Here is a 19,955-nt window from a genome sequence, read left to right on the forward strand (position 1 = left end):
TACTGGAGAGGCTTAGGGGAAATTCACCTTAATTTATAGCTGTTGTGGGCACTGGAATTTATACTTCACCCGCAATCAAAGAGCACTATGGACCCCACCAATGATTGACCTGGAACTAACTTGGCACATGCAACCTTCATGACCAACAAAAATACTGGAGGGATTTATAGGAGTTGTAGCTCACCTAAACCCAGAGCACACTATGAACTCGGACAATGATGGATCTGGACCAAACTTGGCATGCATACCCGAGATGCCCAAATTTAAATACTGGTGGGTTTTGAGATTAATTGGCCTGGACATTTTGGAGTTGTAGGTACTGGGATGTATAGTTCACCTGCAATCAAAGAACACTCTGAACCCCACCAACAATGACCCTGGACCTAACTTAGCACACAAAGCCCCCATGACCAACAAAAAATTCAGGAAGGCTTGGGGGGAAATTCACCTTGGTTTATAGGAATTATATCACCTACATCCAGAGAGCTCTGTGAATGCAAACAACAATGGAATTGCACCAAATTTGGCACACATACTCAATATGCCCAAATTTGAATACTGGTGGATTTGGGGTGGAATTGGCCTTTATGTTTGTTAGTTGTAGGTACTGGGATTTATAGTTCACCTGCAATCAAAGAGCACTTTGAACCACACCAATGATGGACCAGGACCCAACTTGGCACAGAGAAGCCCCATGACCAATTGAATATACTGCAGGGGTTGGTGTGAATTAACCTTGATATTAGGAATTGTAGTTCATCCTTATCCACAGAGCTCTGAACCCAGCCCACATCAGAGCTGCACCAAACTTGGCACACAGACACAACACGGCCCACTGTGCATACAGGTTTGGGGGTGATTGACTTTGGCATATGGAAGTTGTAGTTCACCCTTGTCCAGAGATCCCGGAACCCAGCCGACAAATAACCCAGCCGTCAAATGCCCTTTTCAAAAAATCCAGGCATTGCCGGGTCCCCAAGCTAGCATGTTATAAAAAAGAAAATAGCATCTTTGCTCCTGGAAGCCTCTAGAATAGGCCTGCACAACCTCCAGGTGTTTTGGACTTCAGCTCCCGAAACTCCTGACTATTGGACAGGCTAGGGCTTTTGGGAGTTGGAGTCCAAACACCTGGAGGGCCACAGATTGTGTAGGCCTGTTCTAGGGAGTCATACTTCTTTAAAACAAGGTGCACCCCCATGCCTTGTTCACACCAAAGGATTTCTGCTAGACTGAAAGCAAATTTTGAATGGAATCCAATTGATGACTTAATGTAACACTTCCATTATGCTAACAGAACGAACTTTCTAAAGCTGTGAACAGCAGTGGTAGGCAGATGGAAGAGAAAGCCAGCCCTATTGTGAGAGGAAGGTGCTCTGTTAGCTTCCTGTGCTATTCCTCTTGTTGAAATATGCCATTGACTTTTTGGCTCTTGCTGGCACTGGTGTCACCTATGCCAGTGTGTTTATGTTGGACAAGACAAATCATGCCCTTAGCTTTTCAATTTATATTTTGTGAAATGGTGTAACTCGAAGGAAGAAGGGGAATGATCCTTGGAGTTCGTCCACTGCAGGTGCTAGGTTATGGTGGGGAGTTATAGGGAGATACACACAATGGACATTGCCTATGTCTTCTCCACCCAAGTAAGGAATAGCCTCTACTTTAGAATGAAGTCTTCAGTTTTGAGTGTAAAAAAATAAAATATTTGCCTTGATTCCTCTTTTCACCTTTCTCACATTGGTCTGCTTTTTCATTGGAATAGAAATATGTCCTGTCCCATTGACTTGAGTCTCTCCGCCCTTTGTCTGGAACTGCTGCTTATATTTGCTTGACTTCTGCTATAGAGTATTTGGGAGAATAGTAACTTAAGACATTTCACTAGGCAGAAGAGTTTGATCTTGCTGAATTTGAAGATTATGATGACAGCGCAGATCTGTTTGAGGACATGAGGCCAAGCCCCAGCATGGCTCGAGTCTATCCTTCTTCCTGCAGAGTGTTCTTCCCTTACCAGGTAATGGTTCCTTTCTTCTCCATCTCCTCACATGCCAATCACACCATGATTGATTGTTTAAAAGCTTGGAAATCATCTCTGGGAGACTTTCAGTAGCATAGACAGAACTGCCTCCAGAGTGTTGAGGTGCCTGATTCTGTCAGAAGATATTAACAGCAAATACATTTACAGAGTGCTTCTTTTTCCATAAAAATAGAAGGCTCTAATTTCTTCATATCTGTCAAGAGAAGGAGAAATCATATGACCACTAATGCTTGCTGCCATTCTTTCTTGACCCTCATTTATCATTGTGGCAGAACTGCACCAGTGTGTACCCATTATGGGTAGGGAGCCCTGGTGTTTGTCTATATTCTGTAAGCCTGTCTTTGATTGGAACCAGACTAATGCACAAACCCAGTTAATTAAGAGGTTTCTTAATGAATACCAAACATTTACATCATGTGTTAAAATGTTGTCATTTTTCTGTTAGCATTAATACACACACTGCAAACCAAGAGTTTTGTTCTGTGGGTTCTGTTAACCTTGGCATAACTTTGGGCCCCATTATATCCTAAACCAATCCAGAATGTTGTGATATTTGTGTAATTTTTGTTGTGCCTTCATGTATCTTCTTGCTTGTCAGGCTCGCCAGTCTGATGAGTTGACCATTGTCCAGGGTGAGGAGTTGGACATCATTGAAGATGGTGACGTGGAGGAGTGGGTCAAGGTTGGTGCAAGGAAGCCGAGTTAGAGAACATGGGACAATATTGCAAGAAAATCTGTTTCTTGGCTGGTATCGACAGTATCAGTGTGTGCTGGTCAATAAACAGCACATTGGAAATGAATTCGCCATCTACTAGTGATGCCACTGCCTAGGCCAAGATCCTTTTATTATTGGTATAGTGCAGAGTTTTACATTTTTATTTATACAGAGGCAACATGTTGGTGCCCACTCTAGTGTCTTTTCCAAGTGCTGTGCTGGGTAGGCCAAGCTGGGCCTGCAACAGGTGGGAAACTGCTTGCAGAAGAGGGTACTACACTCCACCAACACAACTTGGAGTTGTGCTGGAGTAATGCTCCATCTGTAGCTCAGACCCAAGAGAGAAATTAATCTACACTATAGCCTTGAGTGGGAGATGACCTGTTGCAGTCTAACTTCTGGTTGTCGATTTCTTTCCCAATCATACATGACAGGTAGACATCATTGCAAGCTTCTTAAAAGGTGTTTTCTGATCATCACTTCTCCCACTTGTCTTCAGGCACGTAACACCACAGGACAGATTGGGTATGTCCCTGAGAAATACCTCCTCTTTCTGGATTCAGTGAGCAGAGAACCATCAGCCCCAGATGGGAAAAGCCAAGAGGGGTCCTCTGATGTGGATTTGGAGAGAGAACTGACAAACATAATGAGCATGGATCTGATGCTGGAGCCTGGAGGTATGTCTTGCAAAGTTAGACAAAGAATTGGAGGTTGAGGGAGTAGATGGAAACCCATTCACGATGGCAGTAAACCCTCAGATGCCTTATCTTCCCTGCCTATTGTGTGTTATATTGATAGAATTCAAGGGAGCTTCTGCTGAACCTGACCCTTAGCAAACATGCTCTGTCTGTATCTGAAAATAAATATATTGCAATTGGTTCTGAACTCTAAATATGTCAGTTACAGGCAGGGAGATGTAGTTGAACAGCCCCATGATCAGGAATAGTGAGGGAGGTTTGAGTTGCAATGTAACATCTGGAGGACCTCACATTCCTCATTTCCAGCATAGATAGTGTAGAAGTCACCTGTATTGTTAAAAGATTGTGTTCCTCTATTTTCCTGCAGCTTCACTGGTGCGGGCACTCTATGACTATGAGGGTCAAAGTTCAGAAGAACTCAGCTTTCCTGAAGGAGCCATAATCCGGGTGCTGCCCCGGGAAGAGGGAGCTGTAGATGATGGCTTCTGGAAAGGGGACTTCAATGGGAGAGTTGGGGTCTTCCCATCACTGGTGGTGCAAGAAATAACTGGCATTAAGGAGCCAACTGAGCAGGTGAGTCTCTGTATGTCCCAGGAGGAATAGTTCTGTTTCTCTGGCCAAGATCTTCCCCTATTTAATGTTGGTGGAGTAGAAAGATCAGCTGGTGTACATTCACAGGGATACATAAAGGCAACAGCAGCTTTCCCATTACAGAAGCACAAGGCACTGTTTGGTGACTTCTTCATGTGGTATAGGAAACCAGGGGCTCTGTCTTGGACTGGCTAGCTGCCATTGTGCAGCTGCATAAAACTGTTTCATAGGGATCTAATGAATAATGTCTTCTGGAACATCTGAAAAGTACTTAGCTGTGTAGTTAAGCTAGCAAAGGTCACAAAGAGGATTCAAGCTACTACTTTCTACCAGAAAAAAAATGCCTCCCACTATTATAGGCACCCCTAGGTACACATATTTTGCTTTTGGTCTAACTAAGAGCAGGATGGATGGATGGTATCCATGAAGTGACTGGCTTGACCTTGAAGGAGCTGGGGGTGGCAACTTGAACAAATAAACAACAGTCTTTGTCCTAAGCTTGAGGACAGGGATGGGGAAGCAGGAAGAGAATGACCCTTATGGAAGACTGTGGGTGTGTATTCATATTGTGGAAGCATTTTAAGCTGAATGGATTAGCTCCAGCCTTCTTGAAAATGGACAGGGTGATTCAGAGGCCTTGGACGGCCTCTGAAACTCAGTATTTATTTATTTATGTATTTATTTATCATGTCAGAAGCAAATTGAGAATACAGCTATAATGTATTAAAAACTACAAACAGAAATCAGAAACAGCACACTTGTTCCTTTCCTGACAGTAGGTGGGCACAGTCCTGATGACTATTGTATCTTATCTCGCTACCAAAGCTAAAACTTCTAATTATATCAATTGTATGTAAACCATAAAAACACCTGGATTTCCTATCTGTCTTTTAGCCCAATAGATGTGGCTTTTGAAAGTGTGGCCTCATCTGAAAACTCAAAGAAGGTACTTCTGAATAGATTTCTGCTTTCTGAAAAAAAAATTGACCAGAACTGAAGCCTACCTAGGAGTTGCAGAGTTTGATCTCAAAGTTCTAATCTTGGGTGTTTGTGGTTAAATGTTACACACGGGGAAATAAATGCACTTATACTTGCTCTAAGGCACTACAGTTGGCCTTTCATATTTGTGGGTTTCACTTTTGGAGATATGAATAGTTCGATACGATGTTCTCTCTGAATCTCTAGACCAGGGGTCCCCAAACTTTTAAAACAGGGGGCCAGTTCACAATCCTTCAGACCGTTGGAGGGCCGGACTATAGTTGGCCACCAAGCAATAATAATTAATAATAATAATTATTAATAATAATAATAATAATAACAAAACAACAACAACAATAATATCAAAGAGGGTTGGAAGAGACCCTTTGGGCCATTGAATCCAACCCCCATCTGCCTCTGTGCACCAAAAGCACAAGCAAAGCATCCCTGACAGATGGCCACCCAGCCTCAATGTTAATAATAATAATAAAGAGGGTTGGAAGAGACCCCTTGGGCCATTGAGTCCAATCCCCTTCTGCCTTTGTGCACCGAAAGCACAAGCAAAGCATCCCTGACAGATGGCCACCCAGCCTCAATGTTAATAATAATAATAATAGTAGTAGTAGCAGTAGTAGTAGTAAAGAGGGTTGGAAGAGACCCCTTGGGCCATTTTGTCCAACCCCCTTCTGCCTCTGTGCACCAAAATCACAAGCAAAGCATCCCTAACAGATGGCCACCCAGCCTTAATGTTAATAATAATAATAATAATAATAATAATAATAATAATAATAATAATAATAATAATAATAATAAGGGTTGTAAGAGAAGAAGAGACCCCTTGGGTCATTTAGCCCAACCCGCTTCTGCCCTTGTGCCGTGGGGGCCGGATAAATAGCTTCGATGGGCCGCATCCGGCCCCCAGACCTTAGTTTGGGGACCCCTGCTCTAGACCATCCAGTGCAATTTTTACTAAAAAGTTCACTATTGAATAATGCTGGAGGGCCTAGGGATTCCTAGATATGTTTTAAATTGATGCTTTTATTCATGGTTTTACACTTTCCCAGAGTTCCTATGCTCCTAACGCAGCAAATGTGGGCTGCTGACAGTACAATTCATGCCACATAGGTTCTTTTGTAAGCCCTGCTGAGCTTTATCCCCACCTCAGTTCAGACCATGGTAAATTGTTTTAAGCTAAACATACAGCATCTGGAGCATGCCAGCCACCACAGTTTTTGTCACCCTGAAGATATAGGTGATGTCTTGAAGGGAAAGTCTTTTATATTCATACAGTTTCTGAGTGATGCTAAAATCATGCCCTTCCAAATTGTTATGGGGGGCGGGGGCTTCTGTGTGTTCGGGAGAGATTATCCTTCAGAAAGACACATATATTGATAAGAGGATGGTAGAGATAATGAAACTGCTTCACTCCCCTGCCTTGGACATTTTGTGTAGATGTGTTTTCTAAGAAATGAAAACACTCTTTTCTTTTCTTTTTTTTACTATATTTGTACCCTGCCCTTTTCACTCCAAGGGGGATTCAGAGTGCCCTTACAATAGGAAACAATTCAATGCCTTATTCTTTTGCTGTCTTAAGGGTTCATTCTTGTTTGCCTGAAGTCAGTGTCACTCTAAAATAGCTTGGCCTTCTTGTTTCAGGAACTACTTTCACCATCGCCTCCACCCTTTTCCCCTCCAGTCCTTGATCATGGCATAACCTCTTCTTCTTGCATTCAACCAGGAGGTGAGTGTCTTAGGAAATCTAAAAGATGTCTTTGGAGATATTCAAGGTGCATCTCAAGGATATGGATATAATACCACAGATTCCTAGCATTGTTGCAATAGGGCTGTTATAGATGACTGTTTGAACCACACCTGTCCTTTAAGAAAGGGTATATTCGTTATGTACAGAAGTCAATCTTAGACTGGCTATATATCAAAGCTTTCGCATTGTTTTGCTTCTAGGTAGCTGGCAAGGAAATGTAATGAGTGAGTGCAGTCTGCCTGACCTGAACGTACCGCGCATTCGCCCAGTAAGTTGCTCCCTGATGTACAGCATGATGATGTGGCTCAGAGGCATAATCTCCCAGGTCTTCACTATTACCAGTGTCAGGTTTGCCCATGGCTGGGTGTTCATCCATGTACACATAGCACAGAATTTGATTAGGCTGTGATCTATTCTTTACATTTTTCTTGCTGTCTTGCCCTTCAACAAAATTCATGTGGAGTAACAGTGCGATGGGCACTTGATCTGTTTATTTTAATTTTTCAAATAAAACTAGTTGTTAGAAAAAGCTAGCTTACTACACATTTGAATGGAGCTTAGACAACAAGAGGCATTTGGACCTTGTACATGAGTAGGTGCACCAGTCAGCCTTGCCTGTTATGGTCAGTCTACTGTTAATAATTTGATCACCCCACATATCCACCACTAATTACTGTATTTACGAATTTAGCATCAAAACATCGCAGTGTATAGAAAACATTGACTACAAAATCATTGACTACTAAAATGCAGACTGTGCTGGATTATACAGAATGTTGGATAAGCGAAGGTTGGATAAGTGAGACTCTACTGTATTTTCAGAGTGCCCTAGATCTTTCTGTAGCGGTTCATGTTGTATAAGGCCTCAATTTAAAACCTGCTTAACTATGGTGCCTATAATGGAAAGAGGAATAGGAAGGCTGAAGGTAGAGTTTCACATGGCATTTGGTGAGATGATTGGCTTGTATTAGGACACCAGTAAAAGACAACATAGTTTCTGGTTGCTATATGAAGCATCTTCCTAAGCGTCATCTCCCATGAACTGAATACACATTTGAGATAGAAATAGCATTCCCCACCATCATTAAAGGGGAGGATACACATTTAAGTACCAACTTGATATATCAATTAATTTTTGTTGTTGTCATTTTGATTGACTCCCATGTTTTGATAACCTAAAATAATTCTGAGCAGGGAAAAATCTGAATGGAGGAAGAACAGGAAAGGTGTTTCTCTTCCTGTTGTTTTTCAGCTGAAACTTTCCTTCCATAGAGCAGCCATTGGCGCAGCAGGTTAAACCACTGAGCTTGCTGACTGAAAGGTTGGAAGTTCAAACCTGGGGAGCAGGGTGAGCTCCCAATGTTAGCCCCAGCTTCTGGCAGTTCAAAAACATGCAAATATGAGTAGATCAATAGGTACTGCTCTGGCGGGAAGGTAATGCCGCTCAATGCAGTCATACTGACACATGCCCTTGGAGGTGTCTACAGACAATGCCGGCTCTTCGGCTTAGAAATGGAGATGAGCACCAACCCCTAGAGTTGGACACAACAAGACTTAATATCAGGGGAAAACCTTTACCTTTACTTTCTTTCCATATATTATGCATATGTGTTGAGTTCCTGCTGTCTTCCAAAAACATGGTGGGATGAATTTTGAATCTCTTCAATTTTTGTTGATGTTTTGTGGAAAGATTCTTATAAAGTACAGTGACCCAGTCCTGTTTTTCCTACTTCTGAAGTGTGCAGGTACAAGGCATAGTGCAACTTAAATCCGTGCACATATTCTTCCCTTTTCTTCCTTTCTGCAGGTTCGAGCTCCCCCACCTCCACCATCTAAGGCTTCAGAAGCTGATGTAGTGCCTGGCCTTGACTGATCCTACATCTCTTAGGGAAGAGGCTTCCTACAAAGGTTTACATTCCTTGGAGAGTGGTGATGATCCTGAGCAAAGCTGTTTCTGCTTCAACTTTTTGGGTGCTAATAGCCGCTTTGGAGCCACATTCTCAAACGCCACTAAGTTGTGGGAATGCTGAGAGGAACACTGTCATGGCGGTGATGAGATGCTCTACCTCAGATCAGGAGAATATGCTTCTGTTCCAGTAGAGTTTGCCAAGGAAATGGACACATGGGTATATATGTGCTTTCTTCTGTTTGCTGAGCTCTAGCTTAACAACTAGAGATGGCAGCTTCTGCCTGTCACAAACGTTCCTTAGATCATGACACAAGGCTATGCAAGCATCCCGCCTTGAGCCACAGGGAGGCCCCTTCCACATAGCTGTATAAAATCCACATTAAACTGGATTATATGTCAGACTCAGATATTATAGTTCAACACAGATATTGTGGATTATCTATCTTGATATTTTGAGTTATATGGCTGTGTGGAAGGGCCCGGAGAGGCTGGTAATACATTCATCATCAACATCATCATCTGTCCCTTCTGCGGATCAAAACAGGAGCTGGTCTCTTTGCTTTAAATGCTGCTAGGTAGCATTTGTTTGCACTTTCATCTCTCAATTATTTTTGTTCTTCCAACATGGCAAAACATGAACTGCTATTCCCTTGAGCTGCCTTGGGTTATTTTACGGCCCTCTACAGTGGGCTGCTGCATCTCTGGGAGACAAGAGACAACGGGCGGGTGTTGCCCCAATAAAGAGACACAATTCTGCACCTTTTCCACGCCTTTAATTGATTTTGTTTACATTGTATTTGAACATGAAAAGATGGAAGGTGAAGGAAGGAGGGGAGTCATGGCTTATTGACTGGATTATACAGAAGAATATTGACAGAAAGGACCCAGAGGAGGTCTTAACTAGCTGGTCTCCAGGTTCAGGCTTCTGTTCCAATGGAGGAAAGCTACCCAGAGTTGTTGTGAGAGCCTCCAATGTTTGTGTTGTGCAAAGCTGCTCTCATCGCCACACCATCCAAGTTGTCTGCATGTACTAAGTTAAAAACCACACCAAAGTTCAGAACAAAACACTCGCTTACCTGAAGTTTAAGGGGACAATGTGACTAGTGAAAACCAGAGCAAAATCAGAGCCATGAAACATGGAAATGCCCGCAGCATTATTGCAGTGCAGAGGAAAGTGCCTTCCTCCTGAACTAAGCAAGACAAAAAAAATCAAACTACTGCTCCTGAGCTATAATGGCACTTCTTGCAGATACATATAGTTGTAAACAAGGTTCTATAGGGTTTCTCTTTTGTTGAATGTGTATGTATGTCAGAACAGGTACAATTTTTAAGTGTAACTCCAGCCAAACATATAAATTTAGTTTTGTATAGCATAAGGGAGGATTAACATCCCTGTAACATTTCTTTTGCTGTCTGTGCACCTGTTCAGGAGATTTCACCTCACTTTCTGTCTCTGTGACAATTGGATTTTGAACATTTTTGGTTGTGGCGGAAACGAAGTGGTGATAAAGCTTCAGTTGAGTCACCTTTTCCCCATAATAACTCTTCCAGGAGTGAATTTCCCTTCCTGGGGGAAGATTTCTCTCACTTCCTGTTGTCTCACCCCCCATTCTTAACTATGAGTAATATGTAAGTCAGATGTTTGTAACTCAGGATTGCCTGTAATGGAAACTGCTAAGTTCATCCTAAGGCCTAACTACCAGCCCAATACAGCTTTCATGCCCTTTGTTTCCTGACCATAGTGCAGTCAAATAACATCTAAAAAGCCTGGACCATCCATCTGTGCTCCAGCGACCAGTAGGAAGGGCAGAACGCCAAACCTTTATCTGTTAATTGAATTTTCACTTTGTCCACATTGGCCTGTTTTCTCTTGCTCTTAGCATGATATGCATTATATTTCATAACCAGACCTTCAGACACGACCTGACTGGCATGCAGGAGAAAGGTCCTGATGCAGAAATGGTACCATCTGGAACAGGATGGTAGGTTTCCTCTAAAAGGGTCTGATTCAAAAAATGAATGATTCTGAGGCACTTCAGGGCTGGGTCTCCTAGAGTTGCCAAGGAAGGGTATCCTGGGGAAATGAGCAATGGGCTGAAATTGTTTCACTTCGTCACTTGTCTCCATCAGTGGCTGTGAGCTTCAGGTTATGAAATAGAAGTCTGGGATTCTTGAAAGCACCACATACTATATTCCATCATAGTGAAGAAGAGGATTCTAGCCTCTTGAAGAATGCTGATGGAGCCAGACCTCCTAAATGGCATATGATTGTAAAACATGGGCCTTAGCAAAGCTGGAATTTCCAGCTGTGTGGACAGTTCCATAGCAAGGCACTGCCCCTACACACAGCTTTTCTTCCACTGTTGGATAAGTATTGTGATGGAGTGAGACTCTTGGCAAGTGCAGTAGTCTTACTGGTTGAAGCAGCACACATCATAGTGCTGTTGCTCAGGACACACCAAGAGCCATGTAGCTCTTCTTGGCCAGGCCTGGCTTGATCCGATCTGGCCATTTCAGTCTTGCAACCCTGGTGTCAGTTCTGTTGGCAACCCTGAACAAGGAGCAGCTGTGATCTGAAAGAGAAATGAGGGCAAGGAGAGAGCAAGAATCATAACTATTGCATCCAAAAAAAACAAATGAAATATTGTTTAACCCCAAATATTTGTTTGGGGAGATAGGATGGGATAAAAATAAAGATATTATCTATTATTATTATTATTATTATTATTATTATTATTATTATTATTATTATTATTATTATATGTAGACTCATTGTTGGCCAGTTTACAACTGATGTGCTGATTGATACACACCATTACAGATGTGCTCTGTAGACATTAGAAGCATATGCTTTGGGTTTGCTGGCCAGTTTCAATTAAGAAATAGCATTTTCCTGAAAGGTTGGACAAATGTCAGGTTAAAAATTGAAATATTTTTTTCCAGTTAATTTCTGAATGTAAAAATAAACAAAAATCACATGATTTTTTTTTACTGGTGCTTTCTACACCAGTCCAACTCAGAATAGGACAAATCAGTCAGGATCGCCCCAATTACAGATGAACTAAAGTCTTCACCCTCTCCCTGCTGCCTAGGTTTGATGAGAATGGAAGTGGATCAGCACCTGTATGATCATCTTTTGTTCCCAAAGTAGAGAAACATGTAGGAAAATACTTCATTCCTCCAACAGAGCCGCTTCTGCCCTATATGCCTTTTATGCTGTCTGGAAAACTTTTGGATGGTCACTGGCAGTGCAGTCTTCATTCAGAAACAAATACCATCAAATTCAATAAAATTATTAAGAATTGTAGATGATGTTAAATTGAAGCTCTTACGTCCACCTGTGAGCCAAAGTCACCCTGCAGTGTAATGACGTGCCACTCAGCTTTGTAGTGCAAATAACAGGAACTTTACTAACTTCAAAAGATCAAACAGAGCCATGATATTTGTAATAGCCTCTGATTGCTTACAGAGGAGGAATAAATAGTCCTTTTAAATTCACAAAATTGCCTCAGTGCCTTAGAAATAAGGCCTCAGAAAATCGGCAGCCATCTTTTCTCCTGGCTGTTTCCAGTTAGCATGCACACACTCACTGTGAGGTAAACCTGCTCAAACCAGTTCCCCAGTAGCATGGCAGAGAAAATAACCAATCAGATTCCGGGCTCTTCGCAGGCTCAACCAACCAACTTCTTACACATACTTTTCCAGTTCACCCATACATAATAGTGTCTTTACAAACCACAACAAGAATTACAGTGTTCACTTTTTGCAGATTTGCTGTTTCGCGGTTTTTCAATAAACTCTAAAAGACTATTATAAATCATAAAAAATTACAATTTACAGCCTGAGGAAGGAGAAGCCAAAGGGAGAGAAAGGAGCCCAAGCGGCAGCAGGAGGAGAAGGAGGCGATTTATCAACACACGATTGGTTAATAAAGACATAAAATAGTGTATAACTACTAAAATAATGTATAAATATTAAAATAAATATAGTGTCCCTACTTCACGGATTTTCACTTATTGCGGGTGGTCCTTGAACCTAACCCCCGCAATAAGTGAGGGAACACTGTACTCCCAGGAATGATTAGGGCTGAAGAGTAATCCTGGTGTATCTCAACCTGAAGATACAGTTGCCATGCAAGGGAGTCTATGCTACTAGGTTTTCACCAAGACAATTTGGCCAATGTTGCAGCAACCAGGCTGGTTGCATTAGGAGCAGAGAAATGTTTGCTCTATTCAGAACAGAAGCAGGTTCAACTGAAAACAATGAGAAATGATGGGGAAACACAGAATACAAATATATGTATTAAAATACACAAAACATAGATTAAACAAGGGACATGTGTTTAAAAGGTTCACCTAGAAACACCACACATCATAACAACTGAAATTAGACAGGCTCCCTCCCTCCTGTCTTTCCGAAAAAGAACGAAAACATGGTTATGGGACCAGGCCTTTGAGCAAAAATGAGATACGATAATTATACGACTCACTGATTGCCCCCACTTGGACTTGGAACGCGCCTGAATGTATATTTATATGTATAACTATGTAGGTTTTTAAATGTAAGCTCTCAATTTTAATATAATTTTTAATCTAAATGGCTTTTTAAATGTGATATACATTGTTTTAATGTATATGTTCATGCTGTAAGCCGCCCTGAGTCCCCTGAGGGGTGAGAAGGGCGGGGTAGAAATGATGTAATAAAATTAAATAAATATAACTCCAAGGATAGAACAAGATGACTGTCTACTTTTGAAAACTATCTAGATCATAGAATCATAGAATCATAGAATAGTAGAGTTGGAAGAGACCTCATGGGCCATCCAGTCCAACCCCCTGCCAAGAAGCAGGAAATCGCATTCAAAGCACTCCCGACAGATGGCCATCCAGCCTCTGCTTAAAAGACTCCAAAGAAGGAGCCTCCACCACAGTCCGGGGCAGAGAGATCAACAAATTGTGCTTTTGAATCACACGTCCTCATTCATGATATTTTCGATATCCTCTTCTACTTTTTCCCCATTTCCTTTTATTCAACAAATGTCTGCATAGAAATGGAGTATCTTCTAAGTGTATTTTAACCATTAGGAATCTTTTGTTTGACGTTATGACCAGTACTACTGTAGTACTTATTTTTTCAACAAGTGTCGTTTTGACATACAAAAGCTAATGGAGGTTTGGAAGGGTTCCCACTCTTCTTCCAGATGGATGTTGCTTGGCTACCTCCATGCTCCTCCCAGTCAGTAGATGGCTGTGGCAGTGCATTCTAGTGTTTGAAAGAATGCCTTTCAGATACGGAATTGGGCAGGCAGAACATTAGACTTTGCCAATAGGATGTAGGATCCTGGCCAGTCTCTCATTCCCATCCAGCAGTATATTGCCAGCAGTTTCCCTGGTCCAAGAAGCTTAAGGAGGCATCCTGATCCCAAGGGTGCCTCTATATCTTATTGTTATAGATTGAGTTGAAATATTGTTCAGGTAAGGAATGAGGAAGTGAAAGTTGGTTAATAGACCACCTGTTTCATTCTGCACATTTCCAGATGTTAAGATCTTTGAGATTCTGTGAATGCCATCACTTGTGAATACCAACTTGACAGGTATGTGGGAAAGGGCTTTCATTTATGTTTCAAAATGTGGGACTTAAAGCTTTCTGCTTTTATTGCTTTCAGGAAAGATGTGAAGACATATTGTTACAAACAAGCCTTTTAAACTGTTTTGGTTTTAATTGATGGGTGTAATTGTTTCAGCTGTTTCAATTGCTGTGGCTACTTACTTGTGTTCTTATTTTGTTATAAAGACTTTATAGTTACTTTAAAAGTGGTTTACATTGTTTTATTAATGATTTTAGTGCAAAAAATTAAAAATAAGTTAACCAACAGTGAAGTAAAAGGTAAGGTAAAGGTTTTCCCCTGACTTTAAGTCTAGTCGTGTCCGACTCTGGGAGTTGGTGCTCATCTCCATTTCTAAACCAAAGAGCCGGCATTATCCAGAGACACCTCCAAGGTCATGTGGCCGGCATGACTGCATAGAGCACCGTTACCTGCCCATCAGAGCGGTACCTATTGATCTACTCACATTTGCATGTTTTTGAACTGCTAGGTTGGTGGAAGCTGGGGCTAACAGTGGGAGCTCACCTTGCTCCCCGGATTCAAACTGCTGACCTTTCAGTGAGCAAGTTCAGCAGCTCAGCATGACTGGGGGCTCCAATGGTGAAGTACCACGTGCTATTATTTCTAGATGTATCATTCTATTATTCACATGATTCCAGAAGGGTGGAGTTGCTGCAGACACAACTGTGGTCCTCTGTGCTCTAAGAGGTCAGTGCCAAGTTCCTACTTCTACATGAACATCATCAACGAATTCTGCCTTGGTACACCACACATTAATCTGAGAATGGTTCTATATAGACACCCACACCTTCAGTCCCCAGTATTGACAGTTTAGAGTACTGATTCCCAACCTTTGGTCCTCCAGTTGTTTTGAACTTTAACTCCCAGTCATCTTACCAGTTGTAAGAAATTGTGGAAGCTGAAGTCCAAACACTTGGAAGACCAAAGGTTGGGAAACACTGACTTAGGGCATGGAACTTATGTGACAAAACTATGAATATATTATGTGTGGGTAAGTATGGAAGATGAATGAATGAAAGCTAAATTTTGGAGACACCATTCAAATATTAAGGCTTGCAATTACTAACTATCTGCTTGCTGAATTGTAATTAAAAGTTGCTAAGACCTGAAATAGTTGACCTGCCTGGTAAACTGTGATAAGAACTGTGACAGTGATAAGAGAAATGTTTACATCAAGTTAAGGAAATGTTTACAACTGTTAAGAAGGAAGTTAACACAAGGCCAACACTAATCAAGAAAAGTCAACATCTGGTCCAAGAAACTCTGATGGAGCCAGAATATGCCAGGATGGAAGACATCTATCATTCATTTACAACTTTGGAACAACATCAGCAAAATATTGCTATATATATATCCAAATGGCGTAGTGGACTAAGTGACTTGAAGGTTGGGTTGCTGACCTGAAAGCTGCCAGGTTCGAATCCCACCCAGGGAGAGTGTGGATGAGCTCCCTCTATCAGCTCCAGCTCCATGCGGGGACATGAGAGAAGCTTCCCACAAGGATGGTAAAAACATCAAAACATCCGGGTGTCCCCTGGGCAACGTCCTTGCAGACGGCCAATTCTCTCACTCCAGAAGCAACTCAAGTTGCTCCTGACACGGAAAAAAAAAAGTGATCATATGACAATCCTGAAGTTGTGACAGACAGCAACGTTGTTCACCTGCTATGCTATGCTCCATTGGGAAGGAGAGAGATAATGTACCTTTGGGCCTCCTTATCTCATGGGAAGAAGGAGTGCATTTTGAAGTCATGATGTGTTGCAAGGAGTCAGTTCTGCTGTATGGAAAACAGGGGTCTGATCCTTGGCATTGTTCTTAGGGAAAGAGACGTTTTGGTGTTTTGGCATTTTGGAACTATGTGTTGGCAGGGTGCAGTGGAAGCTGGGTCTGGCCTAAGCAGGAGCTTCTCCAAGGAGGGAGAAAAGGATATGGTAATATTTGTATGCATGAAGATGGATGCATGTTGTGTGTGAATGCTGAGTGAAAAAGTAACCCCCCTTTGTTTGTTTGTTAGCCAATATAACTGGAGGTTGTTTGTAAATCCAATGCATTTGCACAGAATCTGCATGTCTGTATGTCTAATGTCATTCTTTGTTGTTCTGTAAAAGTTCTGCTATACCTCTCACCCTGAAATTGCAATAGAAAGAACCTATGCTTTAAAGTTATTGAAAAGTTATTCATGACATTTTTGGTGTCAGAAGTGTAATTATTCTTTTCAGAGTGAGCAAGATATTTTAACCTTTGTTTTAAAAGTATTCATGACACTTATGTCACACAGAGACTCCTGGGTCCTGTGGTGCCGAGCTCTGATCCTGGGAAAATGGAAGGAAGAAAAGATGCAAGTAAGGGTTAGCTTGCATGAAAACAAGTCATGCTAAAATGCTAAAAACAGTGTGTTATAAAAATATTAACAGCCCTGAAATACCAGTCAGAATTACATAGGACTGTACTGGCTAGAAGTAGGAACTGGCAAGATGTCCCCCACTACTAACGGATTAAGGTGGTGTAGGCCACCTAAAACAAGAAACGAATGTCCGTACTACAGAATAGTGGACACAAGTGCGGGCATAAGACGTCTTCCAAGAATCCATGGTTTTTTCTTAAAGATCAGGAAGCCCCCAAATAGTTTTACAAGCCATGCTTATGTATAGGACCATAGCCAAAAAAAAAATCGAGGGGGAGTTGAAACTTTTTTTAGCAAATCATGAAGAGTAGTTCTATAACACAAAATAATTTAGAAATCAGGCTCCATTGATAAACTTCAGTCGACACTCAAGACAGATAAACTTCAGCGGACATTCATGGGGATTTGGTTAATCAGCTAAAATTCATAAGTAAACCAGATTTTTTTAAAACTTGAAAAATTTCAGGGGGAGATTGAACTCCTAACTCCCACCCCTTGGCAACAGCTCTGCTTATGTGGTCCTTAATAAAATGGATGAGGGATTAAAGCGCTCCAACAATGAATTTAGGCTGGGCAGAGTTTCCTGTCTATGAGTAATTTCATATGTCACAATATATATGGCTTCTGCTGACCCCATATTATGCATTCACTAAAATGTTTGAAGAACAAAATGTCCCCCGACCCCTCCCACTGCATGTATATCAAAAAGAAATGTGAAATGTTGGAAAGTATATTAAATATAGGGGTAGTCCTGAAACGTCAGTTAAAAAAAAGATTTTTTTAATAAAAAGAAACATCCCATCAGCTTATTCTGCAAGAACAAATATGATGCCATCCGGTTTAAACAATAATAGCATACTAGATACTTCAGCACTCCATTCTGAATAGTATGCAATTTTTCTACATTACTCTCACTTCAAAAATAGACTTCAAATGCTTTGGCATTTTTGATTGCTGATTTCCTGCGGACATCTTAAACATAATCTCTCCTGTTTTCAAACATCTCAAACATAATCTCTCTTGTTTCCAAGATGGTTCATAGAATCATAGAATCATAGAATAGTAGAGTTGGAAGAGACCTCATGGGCCATCCAGTCCAACCCCCTGCCAAGAAGCAGGAAATCGCATTTAAAGCACCCCCGGCAGATGGCCATCCAGCCTCTGCTTAAAAGCCTCAAAGGGTTTCAGTTTGCATGTTTATTGAAAATATTTCTGTCTTCCCTTTGACCACAACATATCTCAAGGCATTTACCCTAAACGCCATTAAGCCAGGTCTGGAAGATTCTAGTACCTTTGCCAAGGTTTTTCTTTTTCTGTCCCCTTGACTTTCATTCATTTGTTTTCAATCTTTACATCAGTGCAACCACACTGTCCACATGGTTATGAAATCCGATCAAAACATGATTAATCATTTAAAATGTTTGTGCCTCTTTAGTGCTTGTCACTCCCCATCTATGCCTAATGGATAAGAAGAGAAACCAAACATTTCACAGAAAAAGGAATGGTATGACAGTGTTTACCTGGTGTGCTATGCTGCTTCCACTTCTAAGCTCATAGCCAGAAACAGATAATCCGACTTTGGGTCCTGTTTGAAGAAATTTACTCCCATTATTTTCTGATGCTTCATTAGATGCCCTTTGGACACCCTCTTCCTCAGTGGTACCAGCTTTTTCGTCTAGACTTTTGACCTTCTCCAGATCTTCTGAGCAAGAGCTTCTGGGTCCTTCAGAGCAGTTAATATCAGATATACAGCTTTTTGCAGTACCTGGGAGGTCTGACTGTTGCAATGAGCTCACATTCGGGGATTCTTTCCTCTCTGGTCTATTCACAAAATGATCTGGATTAGTTATGACAATTAAAAAATCCTTCCCTTGAATGGACTCATCTGCACGGTCTTCCTTCAGTCCTTTTTGACATTGTGAATCCGTCTGCTGTAATGTTCCTTGCTGAAGACCATCCACCTGAACTATTCCATTCAGAGATCCCTCCCACTGGGACTTCTCGCTGCTGTGAAGCTCTTGGCTTGCATCAGTGGAGCAGATGTTCTGCTTATTATCAGAGGGAGACTCTTCCTGAGATTCATGAGAAACAGATTTCTTCCCAATGTGGGTGACATGGAACCTAGGACAGGAATAATAAAAGCCAAATCAGTCAACAGTGGCAAATTACACTGTTTGAAAAAAATTAAAATTCTGTTCCTGATTTGAAAGATTTATTTGTTTGTTTGTTTGTTTGTTTGTTGACAGTATTTATATTCCGCCCTTCTCACCCCGAAGGGAACTCAGGTTGGATCACAGAACACATATACGGCAATCAATCAGTGCTAATTATAACAATGACAAGACAGAAAACAGATAGAGTTATATATAGGCTTTCCCATCTTTTGGAATCTTTGAAGGTTTGCTTGGTTCTGGCCACTGAGGGGTGCTGTTGCTCCATCTCCCTGCCGAAGAGTTTTCTTTGTTCGTAAACTTCCTCCTTTTTCTGATCAAAACCCCAAGCCTAAATACCTCCCCACTTTAATGAGGTTCCTATTTATCTACTTGTTTTTGAACTGCTAGGTAGGCAGAATCTGGGCTAAAGGTCAGGAGCTCACCCTGACCAGGCTTCGAACCTTCAACCTTCCAGTTGGCAAGGTTTATTGCAGCTTGGTGATTAACCTGCTGTGCTAAAGCCCAGCTCGCTTAATTGTGCAGTATTTGCTCTGAAAGTAGTTGTTATATTCCAGAAACCTCGTTTTTCTGGCTGCCACAAACTGTGTTGAATTGGTTGAGACTCGCTGAGATATTCACTGAAACACTACAGCAAAATGTGCAGCAGGATGTCCCGCAGAAACGTTTTGCAGTTTAATAAACTTTTTTTATGTTTTTATAATAGACCCAATTAGGAAATGGCATTTATAACCCAGGAACAAAATCATGTTACATAATGAAGGGTCCTTTCATTCAGGTTGAGAAGGAAGACTCTGAAGCTAAGATTCTGCAACCCAGAGACAAAGGTGAAATGCTGGTGAGTAATGCCATCTTTTTACAAAGAGATTCCAATATCCAGCCTCTCTATTTATTGCTGGTTCCTCACCCCTTCCCTCAACATCACAAAAAATAAAGAAAAACTTGAATACTTTGGATCAACCCTTCTTGTCATGTTGATGCGTTGTCCCACTCATTCCCATCTTTTTGACATACCAAATACCGGATGCACCTGCAATTACATCCACTTGCCTCCAGGTATGCAAACAAA

At 41.4% G+C, this 19,955-nt stretch overlaps 2 protein-coding genes across 7 annotated transcripts in view; one reads left to right on the top strand and one right to left on the bottom strand.

Moving 5' to 3' along the window:
- Nucleotides 1–9,448, top strand: part of fchsd1 (FCH and double SH3 domains 1) — a 36,729-nt gene extending 27,281 nt beyond the window's left edge. For all 4 annotated transcript variants that reach the window (XM_062977841.1, XM_008109001.2, XM_062977840.1 and 1 more), the window contains 7 exons: nt 1,880–2,008; nt 2,631–2,714; nt 3,247–3,424; nt 3,813–4,018; nt 6,671–6,755; nt 6,977–7,044; nt 8,584–9,448. In XM_062977841.1, coding sequence (XP_062833911.1) covers nt 1,880–2,008; nt 2,631–2,714; nt 3,247–3,424; nt 3,813–4,018; nt 6,671–6,755; nt 6,977–7,044; nt 8,584–8,649 — 816 coding nt within the window. In that variant the 3' untranslated portion in view covers nt 8,650–9,448. The remainder of the gene's footprint in view (nt 1–1,879; nt 2,009–2,630; nt 2,715–3,246; nt 3,425–3,812; nt 4,019–6,670; nt 6,756–6,976; nt 7,045–8,583) is intronic.
- The window catches only part of rell2 (RELT like 2), a 31,045-nt gene continuing 20,526 nt past the window's right edge, over nt 9,437–19,955 (bottom strand). For 2 of the 3 annotated variants that reach the window (XM_008109002.3, XM_008109004.3), the window contains exons 6-7: nt 18,236–18,836; nt 9,437–11,258 (exon numbers count right to left, since the gene is read on the bottom strand). In XM_008109002.3, coding sequence (XP_008107209.2) covers nt 11,199–11,258; nt 18,236–18,836 — 661 coding nt within the window. In that variant the 3' untranslated portion in view covers nt 9,437–11,198. Of the gene's footprint in view, nt 11,259–16,578; nt 16,624–18,235; nt 18,837–19,955 lie in introns of all 3 variants that reach the window. The other variant, XM_062977845.1, reaches the window with a different exon arrangement.

The sequence above is a fragment of the Anolis carolinensis genome, chromosome 4 (assembly GCF_035594765.1).
Source record: "Anolis carolinensis isolate JA03-04 chromosome 4, rAnoCar3.1.pri, whole genome shotgun sequence".
Taxonomy (NCBI): Eukaryota; Metazoa; Chordata; class Lepidosauria; order Squamata; family Dactyloidae; genus Anolis; species Anolis carolinensis.